This window comes from Scyliorhinus canicula, chromosome 8, assembly GCF_902713615.1.
Source record: "Scyliorhinus canicula chromosome 8, sScyCan1.1, whole genome shotgun sequence".
Taxonomy (NCBI): Eukaryota; Metazoa; Chordata; class Chondrichthyes; order Carcharhiniformes; family Scyliorhinidae; genus Scyliorhinus; species Scyliorhinus canicula.
Genome location: NC_052153.1, coordinates 130,054,418 through 130,072,303, shown reverse-complemented (window position 1 = coordinate 130,072,303; position 17,886 = coordinate 130,054,418). Strand labels below are relative to the sequence as shown.

The window sequence follows — 17,886 nt, the reverse complement described above, 5'->3', positions numbered from 1 at the left end:
AGCAGAGTCAGAGGGATAAGTCCAAAGCCTGAATTACCGTGTCCCATTCAGGCTTAACCTTGTTAGTGAGAATAATCTGGATGCCCCGATTCAGCCAAATGGCTTAACTCTGTTATTTTTTATAAACGGGAGTGGGCAGGAGATAGATAGAGAGAGAGAGAGAGAGAGAGAAAGAATGCTGTTCTGAACAGTTACCGGGAGAAGGCGAAATCGATGAGAGAGATCATGGAAGTTGTCACTGAGGCAAAATTTGGGAAAAGGTTCTGAACAGATGTCACTATCAGAAGAAAAATTGCTTTTCAAGTATTACCTTTGTCTGCTTAAAAGGAATGAGTTGCATGTTCATGTACAGTGCCTGTTTAATGGGAACTAGTGTGTAAAAGTTAAGAAACTGCATGCAATCTGTTAGTGTTAGAGCTGAAGTAATAGTTTAAAAATTGTTTTCTTTTCTTTTAATAAAGTTTCTTTTTAAATAATCAAGCCCTCTTTCTTATATTGTCATTCCTGGAACAAATCAAACTTTCTGCACCACATTAAAACCTAAAAATATTATGGTATCTGTTCCAGTGTCTTAGCCATTGTTGAGAGCTGACCAGGGGTCCATAACAAAACTGCCCAATTGCACTAATTCATGATCAATTTTCCATTTGACAGCATGACAATCAGTGCAAGTGAAGACTTGGAAAGAAAAAGTTTAAAACTACAGTAGCACAATTTGTGCCTGGATTACCTACTGCACCCAAAGCAGAAATCCAGGCCCATGCTTTGAAATCAGGTGAAACATTTCAAACTATATTGCTGATAGCAGCCTAAGAGTAAACTGGGCCCAAGTGGTGGTGTTTGCTCTTTACCAGATTTTAATCTAATCTAAGAACCAGCAAGTTGATTTTAAATGACGATTCACAAAGGAATAATGACAAATTAACAACTCCCAAGATGATTCTAGGAATTAGTTTCACTTACTGAGGATCAATGGTTAGGATGGGTGTCAGCCAGGATGCCAAGTTAGGTAGGGGTAAAGGACAGCAAATAGAGGGGTTTTGTGAACATTGTTGCCCTCCTTCAACCACATCTATCCAATCTGCCCTACCTACTATCCAACCCCCTCCTTACCCAAAACCCCTTCTCATCACTGCCTTTTCAGCTGCTGCCCACACATTCCCTGTGTCAACATGCCTGCTACTAACTTCAGAGGTCCAGCTCTAATTTGTACCACTCTTTCTCCTGCTTTCCCCTTCTCAACCGTTGCCCCAATCATGATCGGAAACACTGACGAAGGAAAAAGGGAAAGAAAAGACGACATGAGGAGCAGAGAAACACCAAAAGGAGACGCAGGCACATACAGATCCAGCAACAAGGTGACAGTCACATAACTGAGATCATTGAGCAATACGACAAGAGATCTGGGGTGGGATTCTCCGTCCCAGTTTTCTGGTGCGGCACGCTCCCACCGGCAGTGGGATTCTCTGACCTGCCAGCCGGCCAATGGGATTTCCCATTGTGGGCAGCACACGCTTTCGGGCTATCCCTTGGCGTGGGTGCGCTGCCAGCACAATGGAGAACCCAGCCAGCGGGGAGTCCAACCCCTGATGTATGTAGCCTTCACAATATCAATACGATAAACCCACAAGTTTCCCCATATATGTTAAATGAACGTATCACAGGTAAACCTTTGAGTAGCTTGATTAATGTTTAGATTTCTGCAAATAAAGAGACAGATGATAAAGAAAATATGCTTTTTTTTGGAAATGTACTATTCACAAATCATAGTTTTATTTGTAGATGTAATGCAGATGCAGCAAGAAATACTAAAACCCAATTTTACATGAAAGAGGATTGTTTGTGAGTGCTCAGTGTGGTCACTGATATACCTGCCATGCCAGCAATTGATCTGGATCAAGTTCTGCAGCCTTTTTGTATGCAGTCTTCGCCTGGTCAGGCTGTTCCAACTCTGCTGCAGCAACTCCAATAAAAACCCAGGCATTATAGTTAGTCTTGTCTTGTTTCAACACAGCCTGCACAATAGAACACAAATGTAAGAAATAACATTACAGTAGATAAAATTGCTATACAAGATATCCGGTTGCTATTTATTTTGATGTATAGGGCACGATTTAACTAAATGGAAACAAAGTCCCAAAGCGAGAAACAACGCTATCGAATAGCACTCAGGTTAGATAGGTGGCATCAACAGGGAACGCACGACCGAGGCTGCACATGGCACCATTTTCTGTACTGAAGAGCTCCACTCACCGGAACTCCTCAGTGTAGCGAGAGATCGGGATGGCATTTTTAAATGACATCCCAATCAAGCCCCGATCCCTGCCAAGCCCCTATTCACTATGGAGTTGTCTCCGGGCCCCCCCCATTCCTCCTCCCACAACACCTGCCAGGGCACCCCCAGCCCGAAGGAGTGCAAAATGCCAGCTTGGCAGTGCCAGGCTGGCACCAGCAGTGCCAGGGTACCACCCTGCCCAAAGATCCTGGGAGACCAACTAGAGTGCCATTCCGTCTGGTCCCCATTTGTGGAGACCAATACTGAATGGACCTCGCCCGAGGTGAAGGGGATAGACTCCAACGCCTTGGGAAACTGCATATTAGAGTGAGACGAGCTGTCTCGCTCTAATATGCAGATGGAGTGACCTTGCCCATAATGGGCGGGATTTACGTCACACTGTATTGTGAGATTGCTTTAGATCTCGCATGGCGTTGCAGCTGGGTAGATCCCAGGAGCAGGGTCTCCTGGCTTTGATTGACCTCGTTGCGTCACGGCACGCTGCATTTCAGGCACAGCGATTATATGATCGCACCTATATATTCTGCAAAAGTGATTTGCTCTGTTTTTCAACATGATACAGAAGTATAATAACTATTATAATCCAACTACCCATCTGAAATCTGAGTGGATGGTCTTTCCCCTTTCTGGCCTAGATTTGAATCCAGACCACATGAAACAGACTCTTGGCATCACCCTTTTAAGTCACATATCTATTATATATATATATATTTTCTTCCAAACACAATCAATAACATCTTCCCCATACGCTTCAATGGGAGAACGTAGAATAACAAATCATCCATGAATAAAGACTCCCTGTGCTCCCTACCTTCCCTCACAATACCCTCCCACTCTCTTGAAGAATGCAGCTAACTGGCAAGGGAATAATAATAATAATTAATAATAATAACTTGTGGTCACAAGTAGGCTTCAATAAAGTTACGGTGAAAAGCCCCCAGTCGCCACATTCCGGCGCCTGTTCGGGGAGGCCGGTATGGGAATAGCCAATGAGATTAACAATGGAGACAGTGGTCATCCCAGTCTTATTCCCCTATACAACTTAAAACATCCAGAATTTATCACGTCCGTCCTCACTCATCATGGGGGCTGCATACAACAATGGTGCCCATAAAACAAACTTTGGTCCAAACCTAAATTTCCTCCGGAACCATCATTCCACCTGTTCAAAGGCCTCCTCCGCATCTTTGAAATGATAACCTCCAGCACTCTACCCTATGAAGGGGTCAATACCACATTTAACAGCCTCCACTTGACAACTCCCACCCCATAAACCCCATCTGGTCCTCGGAGATCACCTCTGGTACACACCTTTCCAACTGCCTCGCTAAAACCTTCGGCAGTACCTTCACATCTCTATTTAGGAGGGAGATGGGATATAAGAGCCACACTCCGTCGGGTCTTTATTCTTCTTTGGGATCAACAAAATAGAAACTTTTGCAAATGTGGCTGCCAACTTCCCCTTGCCAACAACGCATTATACATATCTGGGAGATAGGACACCTACTCCAAAAACTGCTTATAGAATTTAACTGGGAAGCCATCCTGTCCCAGTGCCTTACAGATTGCATCAACCCTACACACTTCATTATCTCCTGCAGTCCCAATGGCGCCTCCAATCCCTGTCTCTTCCAATTCTCCACCTCCGGAAACACCAAACCATCCAACAAATTCCCCATATCCTCCTCCACCACTCGGGGCTCAGATCTAGACAGCCCCCGATAGAAGGCCTCAAAAGCATTATTAATTTTTTCCGACATCGTCGCCAAACCCCCTCCTGCCTCCCTCACCTGCGCAATCTTACAAGCAGCCACCTGCCACGGAAACTGATGAGCTTCTTCCCATACTCATACTGGGCCCCCGTGATTGGTGAGGCTGACCCACTACCTTCCCCACTGTGAATGAGTCAAACTGCCCCTGAAACTTCTCCTTTCCGGCAACAGCTCCTTAGTTGCTGCCCCCTCTCCTGTTTTTTGCAACAATACAAGTCTTTTCTTTTAATCTAATACGATCCTTAACTGAGTGAGGCACTGGTGCATTTTTTGCAGTGTGTTACTTTTTCATTGGCATCTATTTTGTTGAACATTTTGAATTGTTTCTTAGCTGCTTCCCTGTCGGGGAAGACTCAGAAGTTGTTTCTCCTGCTGCAGAATCTAGAACTCAGGGCCTAGACTAAGGATAAGGATTTAGGACTGAGATGAGGAGAAACTGCTTCTTGCAAATGATTTGAATATTTGGAATGGTCTACCCCAGTGGATCGTGATTGCATTGGTAAGCACATTTAAAGCTGAGATAAGCATATTTCTAGTTTCTCAGGGAATGAAGGGATTTGTGAAGAAGGCAAGAAAGTGGAGTTGAGACCAAAGTTCAGCCATGCTAATATATAGAGAGTGGCTGAGCAGGCACCAGAGGCCAAATTGTCTATTCCTGTTGGCGGGTTTTTAAACCCAGAAAGGTCAAAGCCCAGATCTGCAGCCACAAAGCGCAAAATCCAACCATTAATTGCTGTCAACTCAACTGGTTTCTAATTAATTAAGATTCTCATCCTCATTTTCAAATCCTTGCCTACCTATTTTCTTAATAAGGAGAGACTGGCTGCAGAGAAGTAAAGGGGTTTAGATGTGCATGTTCACAGATCACTTAAAAGCTAGTTCATTCGTGAAAAAATACAGTGAAATCGCCATGAGTCAAACTCAGATGACCTGAAATTTCAGTGAAGTTGAACTTGTCAACCAATCCTATCAACAGAATAACAAATAATGCCCACGATAAGCCAAAATCTTCTGGCTACCCCAACTTCTATAAGCTTGTCAGTTGACCATGCTGACCAATCACAAGAGTGTGAAATAATGGAAAACTGGGCAAGTGATTGTAATGTTCTTCGATTATGCTCATCTTGGATCTTGATGTGATAGTGTTAACAAAGAACATTAGACTTTGTTTTACAACAAAACTATTTATTACTAACACTATTCTAAAGGATTAATATAATGTCTAAGATTAATACAGTTGGAAATAATGGTCTAACACCAAGATAATACAGAGCTACTCTAATATGCGACTGCTATCAACTCCTCACTAACATCTTCTGCCGGAACACATGGTGCGGCTCGGTTACATGCCTGTATACTCGCACCACCTGATGGTTGGATGCTATAACTACTACAGCAAAACATACAATTTCCAATACACATGATGTAGCCATCTCAGATGGCCACCTGCAAAGGACCATGGGAATTATGGCCAACCCAGGACTCAGACACACTCAGAGCTTGTGTGTGTATTTGCAACCCAGATAGCTAGATGCGATCGAAACCCCTGCTCGTTTGCATTCTAATGGCCCATTTCCCTAGAACAAAAGGAGTGTACTCAGGTAACCAATACAGATGCAGACTAACCAGCGCCATTCCATTTACTAAGAAAGCCCAAACAGACAAGGTCAATGATTGCTCAGGACATGCCCAGCCATCAAGGCACCCGCCCCTTTATTGGCCAGAATCGAAGGCAGTGATCAAAGCCTGTCGAATTATTGGGTTCAAAACTAGGGACCGCCCCAAAGAGGGCAAAATCCCAGAGGGATAAAAAGATACACATCCATGTGTTTGGTCTCTCTTGGCCCCGGCCTACACCTAAAACCAAGTGCAGCATTACGACCAGAAGACAAGTTCAAGACCAACGATCGCTACCAGATGGATGAGCCCAGCAGAAACGAAGCCACCTCTTCTACCCAGCCACGCAAGATCCGAAAAAAGGCCATGTTCATCTGCAAAGAGCCGGTTGCCCTGAAGTTACGTATAGGCTATAGTAGTTGTTAGGCGTAGTTTAACTTGTGTAGTGTTTTATGTTGCATGTCGAAGTAATCCATATGTGTAAATAAACTATCTTTGAACTTGAACTGCCCAACTGGTAGTTTGGTCTTTGATTGATATCCGGTAAAGCCTTGTGGTGATATAATTTGATACCTGGTGACTCTAAAAAGCAATATTATAATTAATAACTGCTATATCTAGTTAATCTGGCAACATTATTGGTGACTCGTGGGATAGTATTCCATTCATTAAAAAGAGCAACATTATTGGCGACTCCGCCAGGGCTCAACCTAGAAGTGATTTTGTCACTCCGAGAGAACCCACAAAACTTTGCATTAGAAATTCAATTGAGGAAAAGTGAAAGAAACCACAAGTGTAGGGCCTGTATCGATCAAATCACCCAAGATTCGGAAGTGTGTATTAACCTGCAAGCTTACTAACAGGGATATAAAGTAAACTCGTTAGATTTTGCGCAAAACTATCAGGAGTATTGTGAACCGGAAAATAGCCAAGGCCATACCCGCTGTTCGAATCACCGCCTTATTCCGCCCGTCCCAAATTGACGGTAGGAAAAGTGAAGTTAGAAGCAGAGCAAAAGAGAACTTAGAGATAGGAAAACAGATTAACGGTAGGAAAACAGAGATAACTGTATCAAATGGCCACAAAAGAGATGGAACGCCTAATGAACCCGAGGTCGCAGTGACTAACAGAGCAGAGCAGTTCCCCATATGGGAAGAAGAGTTGAGGAAGTATTTGAAGGGGAAAGGATGTCCCCTTTGGTCCGAGTTTTGTTCAAATTATGAGTCAGGTCCAGGAAGCCTAGGACAAGCCTGGTGGGACAACCTAACCAAAGTACATAAGAAGAATGCAGCGAAAGTTCGTAAGCCGATGGCAATATAGTGTCCTGTTTGGCACAGTTGAGAGGCACAGAGGAGGTCGTGAGGACGCTCCGCAGATAGCTAGTTGAGAAAGAGGAGAAGAACGAGGGAAACTATAGTGAATGTGAAAAGATTAATGAGCAACTCCGAGAACAGTTGGCAGCTAAAGATAAAGAGATGGGTGATGTCAAACAGGCACACCAATCATGTTTAGTTCACCTTAGCAGCTTTCAGACCCAGTACGAGAAAGCCGACCAAGATACACAGCGTGCAATTTTGGTACGAGAAGAGACAGAACAGCAGGTAGCACAGTTAACAAGACAATGTGCAGATTTAAAGACAGCTTTACGAGTGCTCCATAGCTCCACTACAGAACAAAGACGGAGCACAGTAGATCACGCGAAATGTAGACGACAAATAGAGATGTTGCAGTCACTCCGGTCAGTGCAAAACGGATTCAGAAATACTTTTGGACAAGTTTTAGGTGAGGAGAATGGCCCCAATTGGCAAGTACTAAATGAAACAGCCCATAGATATGTGGAGGATACTGAAAATCACAATAGAGCCCCCAGGCCCTGAAAAGGAAAGCAACCGCAGCAACCAACTGTACAGGCAGCACACACCCCCATGAATCCAGTCACCACACAGCGCAAGTCATCAGATCGGGATGAGCCTGATTTTGTTTACACCACCCCACGAACCATCACCCAATTGAGAGATGCCTGCGCCAAAATTGAACTTTATGAGCTCCCACAACCTTTCCTTTGGTCCCGTGAATAGGTGTGTATGGAAAATGGCCAAAACAGCGAGAGCCCCCGCTACACTCACAGTAGGGGATACAAACATAGGATTTGCTCAGAAGGAGACTATTGGTTTGATCCGTAAACAATTAGTACAAACCAGACAATTAGAGAGGTCCTCAGAAAACAAAGCATCCTTCACCCAACACAAACACGATTGTGGTAAGATCCCAGGCATGGTCACAATTTCAAGTCCCGATCCCAAGCCCCATAAGCAATACGGTTTTCCACAGCAAGCCGAGGGTGAGATCTGAAAAGTCATCAATAGCTTACTAGATCAAGGAGTAATTTGGCCCGTAGCCTCAACAAACAATGCCCCAATTTGGCCCGTAAAGAAACCCGATGGTTTATGGAGATTAACCATTGACGACCGAGAGCTCAACAAGGTCACCCCATTAGCAGCCCCCACCACTGCCATGAGTCCCGAAACCGTGCTCAAACAGGGAGTACACGCAAAGTACTTTACAGTGCTGGACATTAGCAATGGCTTCTGGTCCATTCCCTTAGACAATACAAGTTTGCGTTCGCATTTCAAGGACAGCAGTATACTGGACATGCCTCCCGCAAGGTTTCCACAACACCCCCTCCATTTTTCACCGACAATTGGCCAACGGACTTTCCAAATTTTCCCACCCTGAATGCCTTATTCAGCACGTGGACGACTTACTCCTACAGACAGACACAAAAGGAAGAGCATGCTAAGCTTCTTTCGGAATTGCTAGGTCTCTTACAATCATTTGATGCAAGGTTAACCCGAAAAAAGCCCAGATCTTAAAAGAAAAAGGTCTTTTATTTAGGCACCATTATCACCCACGGGAAGAGAGAGATTGAACACAAACAAATTGAGTCAATAGTTAAATTACCCCGCCCCACAATATCACTGCACTATGATCATTCTTAGGATTAGGTGGATATTGCCAGAACCATATAGATGGTTTTGCCACAAAAGCAGCCCCAGTCTCAGAGCCCCTAAAAAAGAACGCCCCATGGGAATGGCTTCCTCAGCACACGGACGCAATCGATGAATTAAAACGCGCCCTAGCTTTGCAAGTTCCAGACCCACACTCTCTCTACGCCATACAAGGAGCGACCACTGACCGAACCCTACCAGCAGCACTCCTACAGGAAAGACATGACCGATTAGGACCCGTAGCCTATGCCTCACGAATTTAGCATCCTGTAGAGCAAGGATTTTCAGCCTGCGAACAGCACTTGCACGTGGTCTTTGTGCAGTGCAATATTTTGATTATCACAGGCCTTAACCCAGTAACGATTTAAGTCCCCTACGACAAATTCAAGGACTCACTGATGGTACAGGACGGTACAGTTTTGAAAAATGCAATTTATGTGGTCCCCACCCAGGACAGAAACCAGATAATTTACCAGTTTCATGACGGAAACGGACATCAGGGGATAGACAATGCCCATTTAAGACCTTTGTGCTGGTGGCTCCATTTAAAAGCAGATGTCACGCATTATGTTGAGAATTGTTTAATCTGTGCACAAAGGTACTCCAAGAAAAGACAATTGAGACACACCCGACCTGTTAATGGCCCATGGATAAATTTACAGCGACTACATTTGGTCCCCTCTCCCCTTGCAGAAATGGTTTTAAACATGTATTAGTAGTAATCGACACTTTTACAAAATGCGTAGAAGCATTTCCCTCCCGGACGAACACAGCGAAAGCCACAGCTAAGATTTTGACCAAACAGATATTTACACGCTGGGGTCTTCCCCGCAGCAGTCAGACAAAGGTTCCCATTTCACCGGCAGAGTCATGCAAAATGTCCTTACGATTTTTGGAATCAAGCAAAAATTTCACATAGCGTATCACCCCCAATCCAGCGGCATTGTTGAACGAATAAATTGCACCTTGAAAGCGACCATTAGAGAAATGGTGCAACAGCATAATACCACATGAGACACAGTCCCGCCATTCGCCCTTGTGTTTATCAGGAACACAGTATCCAGTTCCACAGGTTTTACCCCCCACACTCTCATGACTGGGCGGCCCATGAAAGGAACTGAATATTTATTAGGTCTCGATTTGGCAAGCCCCAGTCACCGCCCTCACCCATGCAAAAGCGGTCCAACAAGTCACTGAAAATATTAAAGCAGCACAGCTCGCTGCAGCTGTCTGACTAGGCACTAGGAAAAAACAGAGTAAGGCCTGCTTTGATAAAACAGTCCACCCCGTAGAATATACAGTCGGACAGCAAGTCATGGTTTCCCTATATAATCCTAGTTCGTTCCTCTCCCGTAAATTTGCAGGACCCTACTCCACTTTGGACAAAGTGAGCCCCACGATGTACAAGATAACGTACCCCAATGGTAAAACTGGTTGGTTCCACATCAACCAGCTCAAAGTCTATGGAACCCAATGTAACCACTCCCACCACATCTCCTTGGCAATAGGAGATGATACCGCCTCACCCATCGACAACCTAGTCCAACCCTCCCCCAGCCATGACAGCACGTCCACGCCCACAGACTTGACCTTGTCTCCGCCCACAAGTACGACTTTCCACCTTGAGCTTGATTCAGACAAAAGCGCCAGCTTCCCTGAATTGACCACGATCACTGACCATTGGTACAACTTGCCCGGCTCCAGTCACTCCAGCCCCTGGAACCACGACCAGGGCATGTTTGGCCCCCAATATCCCCTTCCACAGCCAGAGCCACCGCCCGCCAACAGCAATTTGCCCTTTGCTGCCACCGCACCTCACAAGAGAACCCCCCTTTGGCACCGCAACAACTCTTGTAGGCTGGTTAGACATGATGATTTGGATTCCATGATGGCCCACCCGGCCACAGCACAAAAACGGCAGACACGAGTCTGGCAACCGGGAGATGGTGACGATTCAGAGTCTGACTCCCGTTCCGGTAACCCTTTTACAAAGTTTTTCGATACAGAACCCCGAGGTGTCCAGGTGAGAAAAGGCAGAGACAAATATGCACCCAGTCAGGACTATTCAGGACCCAGGATGGATAAATGAGGGCAGACATGAAGGACAGCACTCCAGAGCACAGGCAACCACGAGGTTGCTATAATTGTGGACACATGGGACATTACGCCTGCGAATGTAAACAAAACCCCCACCGAACCAGCAACGGCACCAGCAACGGCCCCACCTAGGAACAATGTTAGGCACATACATAGCATTCGCGCCCAAACAGATAATGCAGTAGTCAACACCACAGATTGATGGTGTTCGGACTCCCCAATGTGGGTCTGCGACACACTCTGGGACAAATCAGGCAGACCAGTAGTCACAGGCAGTCCGGGAACATCTAGTAGAGTTCCTTTGGAACACAGGAGGGTCCGCACCTGATGGTGTTCAGACTCCCCAACGTGGGTCTGCGACACACTCTGGGACAAATCAGGCAGACCAGTAGTCACAGGCACAGTCCAGGGACATCTAGTAGAGTTCCTTTGGGACACAGGGGGGTCCCGCACCACGTTAAACTCCTCCACAATGTTCTAGCGTGATAAATGGCCCACCACAGACACCATCACCCTTAGTGGATTACAGCACATGTACAGCAGGGATACATTACAGCCCCCGTAGATATTCAGATAGGAACCATAAACACTAGGCACTCCCCCGTTGTTTTAGTTGACTTGCCCCAAACAGCCGAGCACATTCTAGGAATCGACTTTATGAGCTCCCACAACCTTTCCTTTGGTCCCGTGAATAGGTGTGTATGGAAAATGGCCAAAACAGCGAGAGCCCCCGCTACACTCACAGTAGGGGATACAAACATAAGATTTGCTCAGGAGACTATTGGTTTGATTTTCCAACAATTAGTACAGACCAGACAATTAGAGAGGTCCTCAGAAAACATAAAGCTCCTTCACCCAACACAAACACGATTGTGGGAAGATCCCAGGAATGGTCACAATTTGTCAATGAGAAAGAAGGTGATATAGCAAGTGGAAAACTGTGTTGTGAATCAAAAGCAACATCACAAAGGAGTGGGAGACTCCATCACAGTTTGTCCACCATTATGAAACGGAAAGCGAGCATCTTGGAATAATTCCACAAGCAGATATGCTTTCCAGCGAGGAAAAGGATGAGAATGTCTGCATATCCGAACGTTGAAGCAGCTCTGCTAATGTAGTTCACGGCATCCTGAGAGTTCCCATCTCCAGTCTAATTCTGCAGGAATGGAGAGTCTCCCTGGAAAAGAAGCTGGACCACACAGAGTACGGCTGCAGTGATGGATGGATGGCTGGACTGATTCAAGTGTTCCATGTGTTAAGCGGTTGGCTCCAAAATGGCCCACATCTTTAATAAGTCTCCACCACAAGACATTTTGAACGTGGATGAACCAGACTGTTTTAGTGTCTTTTGCCAAGCTGCTTTTGATGTTAAAAGTGAAACAAGCAATGGTGGAATGTGAACCAAGGAAATTGTCACTACTATGGTCTGTACCATCCTGGATAGCACCGAAAAGCTGCCACTTCTTATAATAGGAAAAAGCATGAAGCTACGTTGGTTTGTGGATATAAAGGCGCTACAGTACAAGGCTAACAAAACCGCCTCAATGATCTTCAGCCTTTTTGAGGCATGGATCAGGAAAGCTGCTTAAATGTATCAGTGAAATAAAAAGGAAGATTGTTATCATTACACACATATTCCCCGCGGATTCTGATATTGCCGATCTCATAAGAACAGAAGAACGAGGAGGAATAGGCCATCTGGCCCCTCGAGCCTGCTCCGCCATTCAATAAGATCATGGCTGATCTTTTTTTGTGGACTCAGCTCCACTAACCCGCCTGCTCACCATAAGAGGGTCAAGCTGATGTTGTTGCCTCCCACTTCAGGTCATGCTCCAATCAATGTATCATGGAATGATGTGCAACCTGAAAACAGACTACAAACGGCAATCGATATCTCAGGTTCTCAAGGCCATGATGGGAAGCAGGAGTGCAATCCAACTGTTCAAGAGGGAGTGTGGAAGATGATAACAGAGAAGCCACAATTGCCATCTTTTTCCACTTTGCTGGGTTCAAACAGGTTACAACTGCATTAGACTTCGATAACGGGGAGGGGGGCAGCAGGATGAGGCCAACCAACCAGATACTTTTTGCTCGGCTGTGGAAACCAGCGTGGAAACTTGCAGCAGAGACAGCCATAGAAATTGATCAGCATTACTCCAACAGGTAATTGGGCAGCCAAAAGAAATTGTAGAAAATCATTTGTTTTTAAAATAGTTCCTAATTAAGGATTAATGTTGAAATTCAGTGAGTAACTTCTGCTTGGCGCAGTTAGAGTGATCAATTTAACTTCAATAGAGATTGGAGATAGCAACTTGAATATAGAAAGAGTAATGTGCAAATTTGCAACTAGGTGGGATAATATCACTTGTGAATGGATGGGGAGTATTTATGCAGAAGAAAGTTTGAATTTAATTTTGAATAAATGAGAGGAGAATGGCTAAGGATGAAAAAGCTGGTGATAAAGATCAAGACTCTTCATTTATTGCACGGCAAATACTCCAAGTCATTATATTGATGGGCCAACGGACATGCTGGGATAAAAGCAGTGGACATGCTGCTTTGTAACGCTAGAAGTGTTATACCTTATAAAATGCAATGTACTAATCAGAATTACAAATTCAATTTGATGTAAAATTCGACAAAAAAAATGACAAGAAATATGCGACATTTACAATGAAGTGTCCTCTACATAATCTGCCATATTTCAAACAATTAATGTTATTTAAGAAAAAAATGTCCATGTCCACTGGCTGATCTGCGAGACCCTTTGTCCATTTTGCCTGGTGTCGGCTTTGAAGGGGGGTTGGCCCAGGAGGTGAATAAAGGATTGGTGAGCAATGTTTCTGCACTGAGTGTCAAGGCTGGACCAGCAGGGCTGGTGACATAGGAGTGGGCATAGGTCTGGGTGTCGATGGCCGTGGATATGCATCTTCCTGTAGCTGGACGCCTATGTCAAAGCCCGAGTTGGGATTGGAGAAAACAGCGCTGGGCATTCTGACCTCCTGACCGGGAGCCAGCTAAGGGAAGCCAGCTGAGGCGAAGGTAGTGGCTGGGGGATCCACGGAATCCAGGTGTCGGTAGCAGGCGCTGGCAATTCGTGGAGGCGGCTGCGGATGTGGTCCCCATGGTGATAAGATTTCCATCCCAATGCCCGTACAGAATAAGAGACCGGCCCCGTTTGATGTACTACGATCCCCGGGATCCATGTGGCTCCATCGGCGAAATTCCGAATGTAGATGGCGTCCCCAGGATTGAAACTCCGGAGCAGACTCGTGTCCCACGTCAGCATCGAATCACTCTGGGCTTCTTCCCAATATCCAGAATGACTAAGCTTACCCTTGTCCGGAGGTGTCAACACACAAGTAGCTCAGCCGGTACCACCGGCGTGGTCCTGTTACTAAACAGGAAAGGGGCCAATCGGGTTTCCCAGGTTCCATTGGCCAGCTTCTTCATTCCGCTCTTAAATATGCTTGGACCGCCCGTTCGGCAAGTCCATTTGCTGTTTGGGCTGATACTCGGTCCCCTGCATTGAGGACCTCCTGTGTAAAGCTGAGCGGAGGATGAACGTTCACAAAATTGGGCATAAATCATGCCTATCTGCAGTTAACACTGGAACCAGACTCTTGCTGGTTAGCCACCGTGAACTCCTACAGTGGTTTATACAAATTTTCCCGGTTGCTGTTTCGGGTCTCATCTGCATGTGTTGTTTTCCAGCGTTTTGATGGAGAACATCCTGCAAGGGTTACCCAGTTTGGCCGTCTAGTTGGACCATGTCTTCATCACTGGGGCATCCGACCAGGAACATCTGGTGATCCTGGCTGAGGTCCTCCGGTGTTTTTGAGCAGGTGGGCATCCACCTCCAGTGGGAAATGTGTCTTTCATGCCCTCAAAGTCACTTCTGTGGGGTACCGAGTGGACCAGAATGGGTTGCATCCTCTAGAGGACATTGTGCAGGTGATAAAACGTTCCTGGCAGCCACACAGAACTACGCATGTTCCTTGAATTAGTGAATTACTATGGGGCCACCCATCTCCAATTATGCCATTGGTCCAAAAAGAACATTGCATACACTCTATATATCAAGCCCATTCATCGTTACTCCCTCACATCGAAGGCCTCCAGCATTCCTATATGAGACATTTTGGTTGGTTGAGGTAAGGCCTCTTGCAGCCTAGACAAAGTGAACACATGGTGCTTGGAACTCCAGACCTAACAGTATTGCGGGTGTATCTAGATCACAGATGCTGCAGCAGGTCTCAAGAACAATTAGGGATGGACAACAACTGTTGGTATTGTCAGCAACAACCATATTCCATGAATGAATAAAAGAAATCTACAAATATCTTTCAAAGATAGCAATTCATCTGACATCATGATCATCCAATTACAGCAATTAAATGTCGTCATCTTAAAAGTTAGATAGTTACAAAGTTAGACTAGTTACATAATTGCACTTATGCAACAGATTATAACGTGTGTAATGCTTCTGACATTATAAAATGACTCATCACCTGACTTACTATAAGCAGCATAATTACATTAGTTTGTTGTACAAACCACACTATTTTTTGATGCAATCCTGATAAGGATATTTCTAATTTTACAAAAACTCGTTCGAATAACATTAGCATTCAGACTTGTTCAATGTTAAATGCTAAAATGCCAAATACTTACAATATAATAAATAAAAATTCACCATTCCATTTGAAAATATTGTTCTACAGTACCTTACAATGTTTCAGTGCCTCTTTAAATTCTTTATTTCGGATAGCTTCCCTTGCATTTTTCAATATGGCCTTGACTTCTTTATTGGACATTTCCCTATAAAATAGGAAATAAAATTTATAGTACAACATATCATTAGGTTTTACAACAGCTACTACACTCCAATTTTAGGGGCACATTTTACAACCTGACTACTTGGGGGACAATGAGCAAGTACTTATGGTGTTGTTGTATTTTATATTTTCCCCGCGTCTTGACTGTGATAGAGAAATTCAAACAGCATTCATTAGATAAGCAAAACTGAACTTTATTCCCGAATCAGAACTGCTAGCAGAAAATGGCTGATACTTGGAGTCGGAAGGCAGTCAATTACAAACTGCGGAGTCCGTCCCAAGTCTGCGATAGTACAGAAAAGAAGGCAATTCTTATACATTATAGGATCAAGATAACATGAATACAGCTTGGTCAGGAATTTGATTGAAAGTAAAACATAAGTAATAATCGTTACAATGGCGTCACCTTCTGACCTTTAGGGGACTGGAGTCGCATATCATTATCTTGTCTTTGTTTTAAGAAAGGGAAGAAGTTGTTTACATACAGGCAGAGACTGTTGTTCAGCTTGTTATTTATTGAGACTACATTTAGGCGAATGATGAAAACACCTTATCTTAGAATTTTAGAGTCACTCGGTTCTTAGGTCAAGTCGACCTCGGCTGTGTATATCTGTGTATTTTGAATCTGTGTCTTAGGTTAAATTCAATTGTACCAAGAAGACTTGACTAGTTTTCCCATCATGCCATTATTTGCTTCACACAATACCACAGTGTGGGATAAAGGGAAAACGGGAATGCCAAAATTAAAGGACTCTGAGCTTATCAATGTTTCACTGTAATAGTGAGAGTATCCTGCCTCAAGTTTTTAAAAATAAATTTAGAGTACCCAATTATTTTTCTTTTCCAATTAAGGGGCAATTTAGCATGGCCAATCCTAACCAACACATCTTGGGTTGTGGGGGTGAACCATGGGGAGAATGTGCAAACTCCACACGAACAGTGATCCAGGGCCGGGATTCGAACCCGGGTCCTCAGCGCCGCAGTCACAGTGCTAACCACTGCGCCACATTCCGCCCCCTTCCTGCATCAGTTACCAAGGAGTCCAAAGGGGTGGCTCTTTTCTAGACATGATTATTGAGTTGACAAGTTACTGTTCAATGAGTAGCAGAAACTAGAAAATAGTGTCTATCATAAAATAACTTTAAATATGACTTTGGGAATAGCAGTGACATGCAACCATATCAGTACATACAATTTAAGATGGACAGACCTCAAGGTTGTGTTCTGTGATTTGGAAAGACATTGAAAATAGAAGTGGGAGTAGGTCATTCGGCCCATCAACCTGCTCCACCATTCAATATGTTTATGGCTGATCTTCTATCTCAACACCATACTCCCATGCTGTCCCCATACCTTTGATGCATTTAAGGTCAGAAATCTATTTTGTTCTGAAATATATTTAGTGACTTGGCCTCCACAACCTTCCGTCGTAGAGAATCCTGCAGGGCCATCACCGAGCGAGTGAAGACATTTCTACTTACCTCAGTCTTAAAATGACCTACCCCATATCCTGAGACGGTGACCACTTGTTGGAGACTCTTCCCCCCACCCTAAGCCAGAGGAAGTCCCATGTCCCATCCAGTCATTGGAACAGGAGTAGGCCGTTCAGTCAGTCAAGCCTGCACCACCATTCAATATGATCATGGCTGATCAGGCTTATATACACACTATCCCCCTTCCTCCTTATGTTATTGTTAATCAGGAATCTAACAATCGCTACCTTAAACATACGCAATGACTGAGCTTCCACAGCACTCTGGTTCACAACCCTCTGTGTAAAGAAATTCATCATCTCGGTCCCAAGTGGCATCCCCCTTATTTTGAAATCGTTCCCCCTAGTTCTAGATTCCCCAACTAAGGGAGTCTTAGCTGCATCTATCCTGTCTATTTCTTTAAGCATTTTGTTAGTTTCAATGAGCTCACCTCTCATTCTTTGCAGGCCCAGTTTGCCCAATATTTCTTCATAAGGGCAGCACAGTAGCATTGTGGATAGCACAATTGCTTCACAGCTCCAGGGTCCCAGGTTCGATTCCGGCTTGGGTCACTGTCTTGTGCGGAGTCTGCACATCCTCCCCGTGTGTGCGTGGGTTTCCTCCGGGTGCTCCGGTTTCCTCCCACAGGTTAGGTGGATTGGCCATGCTAAATTGCCCTTAGCGTCCAACGCCCTTAGTGTTGGGTGGGGTTAATGGGTTATGGGGATAGGGTGGAGGTGTGGACCTTGGGTAGGGTGCTCTTTCCAAGTACCGGTGCAGACTCGA

At 44.8% G+C, this 17,886-nt stretch overlaps 1 protein-coding gene across 2 annotated transcripts in view; it reads right to left on the bottom strand.

The window, feature by feature from the left end:
* Positions 1–17,886, bottom strand: part of ttc37 (tetratricopeptide repeat domain 37) — a 130,649-nt gene that overhangs the window by 106,765 nt on the left and 5,998 nt on the right. For both annotated transcript variants that reach the window (XM_038805244.1, XM_038805245.1), the window contains exons 2-3: positions 15,518–15,611; positions 1,872–2,015 (exon numbers count right to left, since the gene is read on the bottom strand). In XM_038805244.1, coding sequence (XP_038661172.1) covers positions 1,872–2,015; positions 15,518–15,607 — 234 coding nt within the window. In that variant the 5' untranslated portion in view covers positions 15,608–15,611. The remainder of the gene's footprint in view (positions 1–1,871; positions 2,016–15,517; positions 15,612–17,886) is intronic.